The sequence below is a fragment of the Mus pahari genome, chromosome 7 (assembly GCF_900095145.1).
Source record: "Mus pahari chromosome 7, PAHARI_EIJ_v1.1, whole genome shotgun sequence".
In the NCBI taxonomy this organism is placed as follows: Eukaryota; Metazoa; Chordata; class Mammalia; order Rodentia; family Muridae; genus Mus; species Mus pahari.
The window spans coordinates 78,705,693-78,719,320 of NC_034596.1; the positions used below are offsets into that span (position 1 = coordinate 78,705,693).

Sequence of the window (13,628 nt, forward strand, 5' to 3'; positions counted from 1 at the left end):
CCAAAAAAAAAAAAAAGAGGGATGAGCAGACAGTGAGGTGGCTCAGTGTGGAATGTCATATGCTGCCAAGCCTGATGACCATGGAACCCTTGGGTAAAAAGGAGACTCGACTTCTGCAGTTACCCTCTGACCTCCGCACACATGCCTACACACATACAGAATTCAAAAGAAAGGCAAAGAGAGAGTTGGGAATACAGCTCACTTGGCAGACTGTTGATGAAGCCCTGGGTATAGTCCCCAGTACTGCACAAACCAGGCACTGCGATGCTCTCCGCCTTCTCTCAGGTCTAAGGTAGAAGTTCAAGGTCATCCTCACTACCAACTGAATAAAAGGCCAGCCTCAACTTTCATAGCTTAGCTTCCCTTCTCTTCATCATGGGGTCCCCACTCGCTCCTTCTAATTCCTCATCAATCATCAGTTAGCACTTAAACATGAACTAAAAATGATCTCCTAGGAGCTCCTTCCTAAGCAGGCCGGGTCCCCAGCACAGTCCAGCCAGTCACCCGAGCTACACAACCTGCAGCAAAGGCCAAGAGTGGTACAGTCAACAGACATCCCCAGAGAAAACGCACAAAGGCAACTCAGCAACAAACCTTGCCCTCTACATTAACACTGGCTTAAAAAGTCAAGCACTTTCAAATTCAAAAAGATGACTTCAAAATTGATGGGGGGTGGGGATGGGGTGAAGGTAATGTCACACCAAGTGGAGGTAAATCAGAACCCATAAGGATGGGTTCTTAAACAGCTGACTCACTGTGATGGCTTTTTCGGGTCAAATTTCAAACAGCCCTGTACTAAACAGAACAGTCTCTCAGGTTAAAAGCCAGGAGTTAGTTACTGCAGAATGAATCCGAAGCTGAGAATACTCACAAGACCCTGAGCAGAGAGTAAAGGCACACATTAGGGGGCTCTTTCATCCCCAGTGCTGCGTTTCCCAGTAATCCCACTTAAGTCTGTCCAGTCCACCACCATCACTAAACATAGGGGCTTTTACTTTCCCTGAGTAAAGGGCAGGGTTAGGGGAGGCCTTGCTTCTCAGGCAATTATTGATTATTATTTTGACAATGCCAAAGAGTTGTTGGGTTTTATTTTCCTGGCATGGCACCAGCTAAATGGTGAAAGCTAATGGCGAAACATATGTATATTCTGACCAAAATTTGTCAGAGGGAAACTCCCCACTGCACCAAAGTCAGCTCTTACCCCCTATCCATCTGGCCATTAGAGAAGAATGGAAAAGTTCCAAAACGTAGAAAATCAGGGTTCCTTTTGCTCAGGACCTACTGGCCAGAATGGAGTCCCTTGGAGTTTGAACAAGGCTACCTAAAGACAGAGTCCCAGAAGCTACCTAGACCAGGAGCCAGAGGATAAAGTAAAGCAGGCCCAGGGACCATGACACAAACATACACACGTGGCAGACCCACCCAGCCTGTCTGGATAAAGACTTCCCAACCAGTAAGAAAACATCGTTTTCCATTTTTGAATCCTACTAAAATAAGGTCTCTTTTGGTCAATTAAAAAAAAAAAAAAGCCAAGGCTCAGTGTCCTGAGCAGAACTATTCTGGGACTGTCAACAAGGGAGGTCTTCCCAAAGGACCGTCTCAGGGAGGTACCCAGTGACCAAGCTGAGGGAAGGACAGAAGACTAAGCTTGGGCCCCATGTCACGAGTGGTCTATGGATGCTTCCGACTCAAGGAAAGTCTAGCCACTCAGAGACTGTTAGCCCCGCTGTGCCACCGAGCTCAGGAAACCGAGTCCCTGGGCCAGCCTGAGTCTCAGTCAGTGGTCGGTTGGCATGAAGATGACACACAGTGCTGGGTAGTATGCCTTTCCCAGAGAGGACGCTCATGGGGACGTCATAAAAACAATCAAAGAGGCGAACAGACGAGGGCGAGGAAAAGCCTTGACAGAGTCAGAGAGTAGGAGGCTGGAGAAATGGTTCAGGGGTTACAAGCATCTGGTGCTCTTCCAGAGGAACTAGGTTTGGTTGCCAGTTTACAACTCTCAAGCATCTCTAACCCCATGGGCACCAGACACATACAAGGTACCGTAGACACACATGCAATCATAAAGACACATACACCTTAGGAAATGAGGTCACTAGCCTGAATATTGGAAGAAGAAAAAAAGACTTTGTTTCTCGTCTTTTCCCCCAATTACTAAACATACTAACAAAACAAGATGTCTAACTTCCTGAAGACCCTAAAAACAGCACCCTCTTCCTCCTGTAAGAGTCACTACAAAGCTTATTCTCCTAACCTTAGAGACATTTGCTAAGGGCGCTGCTCTGACTTCTGGACATTATAAACAACCTGTCAATACAAGTCCTTCATCACCAACTGAACAGTGGGTCTATCCTGTGCTCATCACCAACTGAACAGTGGGTCTATCGTGTGCTCATCACCAACTGAACAGAGGGTCTATCATGTGCTCATCACCAACTGAACAGAGGGTCTATCGTGTGCTCATCACCAACTGAACAGAGGGTCTATCCTGTGCTCATCACCAATTGAACAGTGGGTCTATCCTGTGCTTTTCTCAGTCAGCTCCACTGAAGCCTAGAAAACAGTGGGCACAGTCCCAGACAGTGAGGATGGCCGGCTTCCCTGGTAGGGCTGCTTCTGAGAGGCCAGAAGCAAGAAGGGTGCTTGGTTAATTCTTTGCCCTAACAGCAGCTTCACCCCTCTGGAACCCACTTCTGTAGTGAGCCTTTATCTGACAGATCCATTTCTCAATCACTGCACTGTGGGCATTCTGTATCAGATCAACCTTTAGGGTTCTCATCTGTGAAACACAATCTACTCCCCAAGATGTAGCAGGCTGGAGACTGTCATCCCCCAAGTGACACCCATGTCCTAATCCCAGGAACCTATGAAACACCAGTTTACATGACAAACAGGACTCTGAAGACAACTCAGTTAAGGGCTTGAGATGGGGATAGTATGTGGGATTGTCTTGGTAGGACCAATATACCGTCAAAGGATCCATACAAAGAGGTGGCAAGAGGGACAGAGAGCAGAAAGAACACGATAATAAAGCAGAGAAAAACACTGGAAGTGGAAAATTGTTCCATGCTGACTTCGAAGTTCAAGGACAGGGCTCAAACCTAGGAATGCATATCAACTCTTACCGCTAGACAAAACCAAGAGAAACAGATTCTCCTCTCTAGCTTCTACAAAAGTCACAGCCTATCAGCCCACTTTAAATTTTTTTTTAAAGATTTATTTATTTTATGTATATGAGTACAATGTTGCTCTCTTCAGACACACCAGAGGAGGGCATCAGATCCTAGTACAGATGGTTGTGAGCCACCATGAAGTTGCTGGGAATGGAAATTAGATGGCAATCTGTGTGATGACTGGTTACTGCAGTGGTGGCGCACACCTTTGATCCCAGCACTTGGGAGGCTGAGGCAGGTGGATTTCTGAGTTCGAGGCCAGCCTGGTCTACAGAGTGAGTTCCAGGACAGCCAGAGCTATACAGAGGAACCCCTGTCTCGAAAAACCAAAAAAAAAAAAAAAAAAAAAAAGAAACTCAGACCATCTTGGCACAGTGGCCAAGACCTTTTATCCCAGTACTCAGGAGACAGAGACAAACTGATCTCTTTGTTCTACAGAGCAAGTTCTAGGACAGCCAGAGTTACAGAGAAACTGTCCCAAGAAAGATGGACCGTTCATCTACAAGGCAGGCATGACCACAGTCTCCGCACTGAGAAAGCCAGGACAAGAAGGTTACAAGTTCAAGGCTAGTCTGAGGTCCACAGTGAGACCCTGCTACAAACCCTAAGAGGGGCTAGAGAGGTGACTCAGAGGTTAAAAGGATGTTCCACTCCTGCAGGGAACTAGTGACTGATTCCCAGCAACCACATCAGATGGTTCTCAACCACCCATGACTTCAGCTTCCAACACTGTCTTCTAGCCTTCTCTGGTACCTGCACACATTTGACACACATGAACTCAGACAAGCTCCTACACATACATAAATAAAAGTAACTTTTTCATTAAAAAAAATAAACATGCCTTCCTCAGGATCACCAGGCATTTAATTAATAGTTGGTAGGGAAGGGAAGATATTTTCTGCAGTGGTGTAGCCACTGATAAATTGCCTATGCTCCTGTAAGTATCCCTAGATAATGACACCGATTCACAATAAATGAACAAAAAAAATAAATATTAAAAGGTTATTTTCTGGCTGGAGAGATGGCTCAGCGGTTAAGAACACTGACTGTTTTTTCCGAAGGTCCTGAGTTCAAATTCCAGCAACCACATGGTGGCTCACAACCATCTGTAATGAGATCTGATGCCCTCTTCTGGGGTGTCTGAAGACAGCTACAGTGTACTTATATATAAAACAATAAATAAATCTAAAAAAAAATTTTTTTAAAAAAAGGGGGGGTTATTTTTAGAGCCGGGCATGGTGGCACGCCTTAATCCCAGTACTTGGGAGGCAGAGGCAGTGTAAGTTCCAGGACAGCCAGGGCTACACAGAGAAACCCTGATGAGATCCTTTGGAAGAACAGCCAGTGCACTTAACCTCTGAGCCAACTCTCCAGCCCCACAAAAAAGCTATCTAAAAGTGATAATACTGAGATTTTTTTTTCTACCCTACTTGAGGGAAAAATATTTTTCAAGACAGAGGTAAACAGATGGGCAGACTGCCTGACTGGGCTGTGAATGTAGCTTTGCTGGTCAAGTGCCGACCAAGTATACATGAAGCTAGCCTTAGGGTCAGTCCCCAGCACCACATAAACCAGGCTTGGTGGTACAACCTGTAATCCCAACAGTAAGAAGGTGGAGTCAGTCAAAAGAGATCATATTCAAGGCCAGATGTGCTAGTACATACCTTTGGAGTCACAGGCAAGCTGATCTCTAAGTTCAAAGTCAGCTTGGTCTATCTACACGGTGAACTGTGGGATATCCAAGGCCTGTGAGACCGTCTCAAAAGAAAATTCAAGGTCATCCTTTATTGCAAAGAGTTTGAGGATAGCATGGATTACACTAGACAATATCTTTAAAAGTCTCCTGTAAGAAGAAAGGACAAAGTGGTGGAGGGATGAAGATGATGCAGGTATGGTGGCAGGTACCCTGCAGGAACCCTAGTCCTGGGGATACAGTAAAGGTGGGAGCAGAGGCAGGAGGATTCCAAGGGCTTTAAGGCCACAGTCTAGCTTAAACAGCAAGCTCTATGTTCAGTGAGTGACTTTGTCTCCAAGAGTAACTTAAGATCAACCTCTAGCTTCAGCCTGCAAAAAGACACATACAGATGCACACATGCGTGTGCGCGCACACACACACACCAGACGCATACAGAGATTGCAGTAAATATTAAGTTAAAATGAGCATGTACCTTAAGTAAATGCATAGTTTTAAAAGGTGTCTGCCTACACAATATTCATGAAAACTACTGGTTCATCACAAATCTTCCTGTCACTTTACATACCATGACCTGTGACTTTCAGAGGCTGGCAGTATACCAGAACAAACAAGAACTATTCAGATCCAGCCGCTCCATTTATAAAATATTTAGTCCACAATGTTGCCCAATTAGAGCATAATCCATAATGAAGACATTACTGCTGACAGGAGAGGCAGAATGGGATCTAGGTCATTCTTCCATAACTCTATTAGTTCCTCTCAAACCAATAAAGAGAAGTCTGTGTTAGCAAGAATCCAGCAACAGTGGAAGCGAACGGGAATCATGACGTAATTCATTTCCGTCAGCTTATCCATATAGGAAAACGGGACAGGTAAGAGAAACTTAGAGGATAATTGGGAAATCTCTCTATTGGTGACTTACATTGGAGTTCCTCCCTCTGGAGACAGAGTCATCACCAAATACTAAGTCACTGGGCCACAGATACCACAAGGGAACTGGCAACAACAAACCCGCACAGAACATGAGGCTCCAGGCCCTGTACGATAAGTCATTCCACTCCTCTTCTCTCCACAGTTCTAGGAAACTGAGGCAGAAGGGACTATTGAGGCTGAGGTAACTTGCTATGGTTGTACAGCCCATGAACGCTGAGCTATGATCTGAATTCAGTCTGAGGCAGTCTCCCCTTGACAGTTAACTAAAGGGCCTGCCTCAAGATGACTTATCCAGTAAGAAGGGTGTCACCACCAACACTGAGCTCAATCCCTGGGAACCACATGGTAGAAGGAGAGAATCAACTCTTAAAACTGTTCCCTGTCACATGAGCAGTGAGACACAAAGGCAGTTTTGTTTTGTTTTGTTTTTTAAAGCCAACTTTAAACAAATAAAAAAATAAAAATAAATAAAATAAAAAAGCTAACACTACATTACCCTAGCAGGGAATGGGAGCACAGGCCTTTATTCTCAGCACTTGGGAGACAGAAGTTAGGTGGATCTGCCTACTGATTGGAGTTCTGGGACAGCCAGGGCTACAAAGAGAGACCTTGTCTCAAAAAAACAAAAACAAAAACAAAAGACAGAGCTGGAGAGATGGCTCAACAGTAATGGGATTCGATGCCCTCTTCTGGTGTGTTTGAAGACAGTAACAGTGTACTCATATATGTAAAACAAATCTTTTTTTAAAAAAATATTCCTTCCCACAGTCATTCCTGATGGTTACAGGCTACCATCTCCCTCCCAGCTTAAGAGACACACTTTTCTCCCCATGTGGGACAAACCAAATTCACTCTGGAAGCCCTCCCTGGCTACCACTGATCACAAGTCACCACTGTTGGAATAGTCCTCTGAAACTATTATTTTTAATAATATATGTTTATGTGGAGAATTGTGCACATAGTGTTCTTGGAGACCAAAAGAGGCTGTTGGCTCCCTTAACTGGAATTACAGGCATCTGTGAGCCTCCTACTATGAGTGCAGGAAAAGTGAACTTGGGTTAAATGTAAGAACAATCCACTGCTCTTAACCACTTAGCAGTCATGCTCCACCCAGACTTCATCCTCATATTCGATCACTGAAGTTCTGCAAGTGGACCCTATGGGAAGTTATTGGCGTAAGGTCATCAGAGTGGAGCCCTGTGATGGAAGGGGTGGCTTGCTGAACCAAGAAATCTGAGCAGGATCCTGATATTCCCTCCCACATAATACTCAGATACTCCCAGACTTTCTAGAGTCTAGACCCATGAGCAAAATGAACTTTTTTATTCCTCCTAAGTTACCCAGACTCAAGTATTTTGCTATAGCAACAGATAATGGACCAAGAAGCTTGTATAATTAAACCAAAAGAGGCCATCTGAAAGAATACAGTCTTTGTAAAAATTTTTTTTTTTTTCGGGCTGGTGAGATGGCTCAGTGGGTAAGAGCACCTGACTGCTCTTCCAAAGATGCGGAGTTCAAATCCCAGCAACCACATGGTGGCTCACAACCATCCGTAAGAGATCTGACTCCCTCTTCTGGAGTGTCTGAAGACAGGTACAGTGTACTTACATATAAATGAATCTTTAAAAAAAAATTTTTTTTTCCCTTCAATACTGAGGATACACAGTCCTGTATTTGTAACATTATTCAGTGTTTTCTATGTATTCTCCTGTGTGTTTTAAGCTGTTTTAAGCAGTTTTTCCTACCACTAATGACAGTACTGGCAGGCAACACCCTGCAGAGGCTCATTTCAGTCTCACAACCACTGTTTTCATTGTATAGATGAGAAAACTAAGGCTTGGAGGAAAGGAAAATGAATTTGGCTCAAGATTATCTAGCAGTTAAATAACTAAATCTTAACACTGCAGTCCCAGCACCTCAAGAGGCTGAGGTAGGAAGATCACCAGTTCAAGGCCAGTCTGAACTACCCAGCAAGACCCTGTCTAAAAAAAAAAAAAAGAGTGAAACTTCTCAAAACAAAACCAACAGCAAATACCTAAATAAATTTGACTCCAGACAACTTAAGGCTTCTGAGGCCCTGGCCTTTTCTGCCTCTAAGGGGCACTGCTTCCTTCCTGACTGTTTTAGAGAACAAGTTCCCAGCAACAGACGGTCATACAGACAGGAGTCCCTAATGGCTGGCGACTTACCTGGATCTCTTCGTTTTCGTCTACCAGGAGAAAGCTCACAACCCTCTCTGTCATCTTCTTCCTCTTGGTCTCCTCATCCATCTCTTCCCCCTCCAGGGACTCTTGGACCTTACTGACATGGTACACGGTAATGGGGTGTCTTCTCTTGTTACCCCCTGAATGAGTCCTCTTCTGGCATTCCAGGCAGAGATTGATTTTGCAGGTCTGGCACCTCACAGCTGCCCTCTGCCTAACGCCTGGCGAATGCCCATTGGGGCCCTTGCAGGGGTCACAGTAGGGGACATGGCCAGCTTTGAGTCTTATCCGCTCATGGTTTCGAAGGCGCTCCTGTCGGTGGAGTTCCTCCTCACAGCGGAGACACTGCAAACTACAACACTCATCACATTCGAAGACAGCTTCATCAGTCCCGCTGCAAGCGTAACTCTCCTGGCACATGAGCCCTGGATTTAGGCCCTTCTCTGCTAGGGAAGTCTGGGTACTCATAACTTAGACTCGTTTGGAAACCACCCACCCTGCAACAGTCACTGCTGTACTTTCCCCCGGGGTGAAGGAAGACAAATGCTTTGAGTCTGGAGGTGGCTAGCACGGCCACGGGGTTCTGAACCCTTTCAAAAAGAAAACCTGTCTGGCTTAGGATTTTCACACACTCCCAAATGTTCAAATTTTTAATTCTCTGCCTCCCAGTCTCTTGTGCCAGCAGCAGCAGTGTCCACTGAGTTTGATAGTCTCATCCTCTGCAAAGTGCAAAGAAAGATGTGGTGGAAGTGAATTTGACAGAGTCTCTGCCACTCGCTGAGGGGTCTGCTGGGTTCACAAAGGTCAGCTCATCGGTTTGGGCCTCAGCTATAAAGTCAGAGTGATGACGAAAGGTGGCGAGGAGCTGTTGGATTTGCTTGGACCTCAAGCCAACGTTTCAGGGGCTACCTAGAGGAAGAGGAGTTTACTCATCATGGGAAAAGAAACCACAAGCGTGCCTTAAACTGAGCCAGCAAAGAAGAACACCTAAATGCTAGGCCAGACCCAGAGAGAACCTTCATTCTTGCTTATAAAAACTACAGTGGCTTAGTCTAGGACTAGAAATGTCATCTCAAAATCATGGCTAAGGATCCCCCTTCTGAAAACAACTGCCATGCTGGGTATGGTGGGACCCCTATAAATCCTAGCACTCAAAAGGCTGAAGCCTGGCTACTAAACTAACTAAACTAACCTAACTAAAAAAACCAGCCCAGAGGCTCTGCACAAGGGAGGCAGTGGCAGGTAGGGCTCTGTGAGTTCCAGGCCAGCCAGGGCTACACAGAGAAGCCCTGTCTCAAAACAAATATGTGTAACAACAAAACACTTCTAGACCAAGAGCTTCTTAAAGGTTTTGCAGGTTTGTTGGTAAAATGCTCTGCTCATTTCATTAAACTCTGATTCAAAATCACTAAACAGACAGTTTTTAGGAGGCTAGCCCTCTGCACCTGCTCCTTATATGTGAGAAGTGGATAAGGAGGTCTGTAAAAAGCTAAGAAAAATATTGTAACAATAAATTCACACGACCCTCAAAGACCTCCACAAACCCAATTATCCTTATAAATTGACTCTTTCAGCTCTGGACAAGCAATGGTCTAGTAAGGACTCTAAAATTGACAACAATAGTCCCAAGTTCATTTTCAAAAACAATAAAACAACTACTGTACTTCCTCCTGTGCCTCCTTCTCTACAGAGGAAGCGAGCCGGCAGCAACAGGAGGCAGAATTCCAGCACTTAGGGACACAGTAGAGCCAGGCCCTATAGTGAGTCAAAACAACTCATTTTCTCTTGTCACTCAAACACTTAAAACAAAACAAATCAAAAACTTGGGGAGACAGGAAAGGGGGTTTTGGGTCACTTCTAAACGTAACTACACTCCTAATTCTCCCTACCTTTACCTCCTATTCCAAGAGCACAATCAAGTGTAAAGTCCTCCTTTCAGATATTCACTCCTCCCTTTCAGTAACCAATGTATCCATCTGATCTTCAGATAAACAAGGCAAGGGAGTAACCAGGGGACCTTATTTTCACCTTAACCACAGACGTGTCCAGTCAGCTCCCAAAAGGGAAACAAAAATCAAAACTTGTCACTACTGAGAAAAACAGAAAACCTACCTTCAAAGGGACAGCTGACCCTCACCACCACCAGGCCAAGCAAACAATATGCCCACTCAGACCCCCCCACACACACCTCGACGCCTCTCTCCAATCCAGGGTCCCTCACCCCCACCTTGCTCCCGAACACTACCACCACAACCCAAGGGGCGGCAGCGAAGACGAAGAACAAAGAAGGCCCCCCAAATTTCACACAAACCCGCACATCCCGGAGCCGAATCCATTGTTTATGCCACCCCACCCCCACCCGAGCCGCACCCGTCCCCCCTTCCTCCCAGGAGCGACTGGAGCCCCGGGACAAGCGCTCGCCCGGGGCTGGGCCAAGGCGCCCCCGCCCTCTCCGCCGCGGCCCGCAGAGCCCACCAGGAGCAGCTCGGCCAAGGCAAGGCTGTGTGGGGGACGCGGATTGCCGACGGGACCCGGGCTGCTCTAGGGCCCCGGCGGATCCATCCTCAGCTCCATCTCCGCCCCCTCCTCCTCTGCTGCCTCCCAGGCTTCCTCCTCTCTTGTTGTCAGTTGGAATCAGCTGATCAGAGTGAACTTCTCCCAGCTCTGACCAACAGGAAGGCATGAACAGCGCAGCCCAGCTAGGGAGGAGCGGCCAGGGGCGGAGCGCGACGACGGCGGAGCGGGAAGGGCGCTCGCGGCCTTTTGGGAGTTGTAGTTTTCTGGGGGTTGTCGTTCTGCCCTACAGCCCAGAAATACAGGCTCCATATGACTACAATTCCCGATGGAAGCATCGCCCTTGCGAATAGGCGGGGCAGACGAGCCTGAAAGCATTTCGGGACTTGGAGTCTCAGCCAGCACTGAGGTTTTTGCAGGTTGCAACGACTAGTTTAGGGCAGTGGCCAGGGAAGAAGTATTGTAAATTAAACAAAAGATATGATGTTCTATATAACCAGGAAATGGCACAGCACATTATTATTGTACATCTTTCCTTCAGAAAAGCCCAAAGTGGAAAAATACCAGTAAACATTGAGAGGATATTCCTATGCTTGGGGCTGTTTTGTTTTCCCTTCAAAGTTATTCAACTGTTAATTTTGTCCCAGCCTTATTCCTTTTCTGCCTTTTTCCCAACATAGGCTTCATAACTTCTAATTTTTAAATTGTGCAAGATAGCTAGAGCACACACACCAATAAAATTTAAGATTGCAGTGTCTGTTAATACTATTGTCTCATTTTCTTGTTTGTTTGTTTGTTTGTTTCTCTGTATTGCCCTGGCTGTGCTGGAACTCACTCTGTAGACCAGGCTGGCCTCGAACTCAGAAATTCACCTGCCTCTGCCTCCCAAGTGCTGGTATTAAAGGCATGCGCCACCATGCCAGGCCTGATTTTGTTTAATAATAGTTTTATATTTATTTAGAGCTTTCACTTTTTTCTCATTTATTTCTTGAGACAATAGTGAGAGAAAACACAATGCATGTAAAAGATACTGGTCTGTAATGCCAAGGAAAACTAACTACATAGGTGAGTAGGGTAAATCACTCAGTCCCTCCATAAAATAAAGAAATTTTGCTGTGTAATTTCTGACGGCTCTGCCAATCTTAACGTATGATTTTTATCTTGATAATGGTTAACCTGAGAGAGAAAACTAAGGTTAAGTTACTTGCCAAGGTACACAGCAAATTATTGACAACACTGGATAAGACCTCATCTTCTGATTCAACAGGGCACTCATAGATCTCAGTACATAATTAGATCAATAGTTAAGCCAAATCTACAAAATAATGAATGAGCTATGTATACGGCTTATATTGCTGAAAATTATCTCTTCATGACACAGAGCCAATAGTGGCAAACTGGATGAGCTTTTTTTATTTTTTACCTGTACCATATCACCAACCAGGATAATAAGAACTAAGCCATCTACAATCACATTCAAAAGTAAATGTTTACTAGAAATAAGATGGTGTATGGGGAAGAAGGAATTTTATAAAAGTTAAGCTATCAAGTTTTAAACAAGCCTGAGGTTGGTTGGCATGACAAAGGTTTTATCCCTAGGACTGCCTCTGTGGCTGTGTATAGCTTTGCCAAATTCTTTCATAACCTTGCTTATAAAGTAAATACATCGGTCTGTGTGTGTAGCTCAAAAGAGAGTGCTTGTCTATCATGCACAAGGCCCTGGGTTTGAGCCCCAACACCATAAAAAAAATGGGGGTTTGTATATGATAGGAACAAACACTTAGCATTTTAAGTTTTATTTTGTGTGTGTGTATGAGTGCTGGTGCATGTGCACGAGTCAGGTGCGTGTTTAGGCCACAGGTCAGTCTTGGGCATTATTCCTCAAGAGCCATCCACCTTGTCTTGTTAGTGTTGGTTGGTTGGTTGGTTGGTTGGTTGGTTGGCTAGTTGGCTGCTTGGTAGGTTGGTTTGGTGTGCTTGTTTGTTTGAGATCTCACTTAGCCTAGATGTTACCAAGATGGCTAGACTGTCTGGCCAGTGAGCCCCAAAGATCCTGTTTCTGTTGCCCAGCACTGGAGTTATAAAAGTATGTTACCATGCCTGGTATGTGAATGAACAGAACCAATAGAATGCATACTTATTATTAAAATGGAGACTTATTAGATTGGTGTCTTAGGGTTATTGCTGTGATGAAAGACCAGGAAAGGGCTTATACTTCCACACTGTAGCCTGTCACTAAAAGAAGCCAGAACAAGAACTCCAACAGGGCAGGAACCTGGAGAATGCAGAATACCATGGAGGGCTTACTGGATGGCTCTCCTATGGCTCACTCAGTCTGCTTTCTTATAGAACCCAGACCTCCAGCCCAGGGGTGGCACCACCCACAATGGGTTGGGCTCGTTGGGTTCCCTCCCCATCAATCACTAAGAAAAATGCCTCATTGCTAGATCTTATACAAGCATTTTCTCAAGTGAAGCTCTGATGACTGCCATGTGTGACAAGGTGACATTAAACTTACCAGTACAACTGACTTACACAATACACTCTAGGTAGTACAACAGTGACTGCTTTTACACTGGAGAGGCTGAGAGGCCAGGAGCTTGATCAATTCATGAGGCCAGAGACCTCAGTAGTCCTAGTCTGGCATTGAAGGCCTGGAGGATTTCTGGAAAAGCCATTGGTCTTCGGTGAGTATTGGAAGCCTAAGGAAACTGAGATCTTCCGGTAAAGAACCGCAGCAGCAGTGGAGAGAGCAAACCCTCAATGATGTCGATGAAGTTGCCAGCACGAGGAAGGCAAGCAGGGAGACAGCAGGCGTTATCTGGGCTGCCCCTGGGCATTGCTAGCTTGTTCAGGGTGAGTGTCCCACTTCAGTGAAACTGTCAAGAAGTTCCCTCACAGCCCAGTGTAGTGAACAGTACGCCCTCAATCCTAGCACTCAAAAGGCAGAGATGGGGGGCTGGTGAGATGGCTCAGTGAATAAGAGCACCGACTGCTCTTCCAAAGGTCCAGAGTTCAAATCCCAGCAACCACATGGTGGCTCACAACCATCGGTAACAAGATCTGACGCCCTCTTCTGGAGTGTCTGAAGACAGCTACAGTGTA

At 45.6% G+C, this 13,628-nt stretch overlaps 1 protein-coding gene across 3 annotated transcripts in view; it reads right to left on the reverse strand.

The window, feature by feature from the left end:
- Zfyve1 (zinc finger FYVE-type containing 1) overlaps positions 1 to 13,628 on the reverse strand; it is a 79,005-nt gene that overhangs the window by 43,196 nt on the left and 22,181 nt on the right. The window contains exons 1-2 of one of the 3 annotated variants that reach the window (XM_021201584.2): positions 10,485 to 10,710; positions 7,995 to 8,914 (exon numbers count right to left, since the gene is read on the reverse strand). The exons of 1 other annotated variant lie outside the window; for it this stretch is intronic. In XM_021201584.2, coding sequence (XP_021057243.1) covers positions 7,995 to 8,477 — 483 coding nt within the window. In that variant the 5' untranslated portion in view covers positions 8,478 to 8,914; positions 10,485 to 10,710. Of the gene's footprint in view, positions 1 to 7,994; positions 8,919 to 10,484; positions 10,711 to 13,628 lie in introns of those variants that run through there. One more of the 3 variants, XM_021201582.2, reaches the window with a different exon arrangement.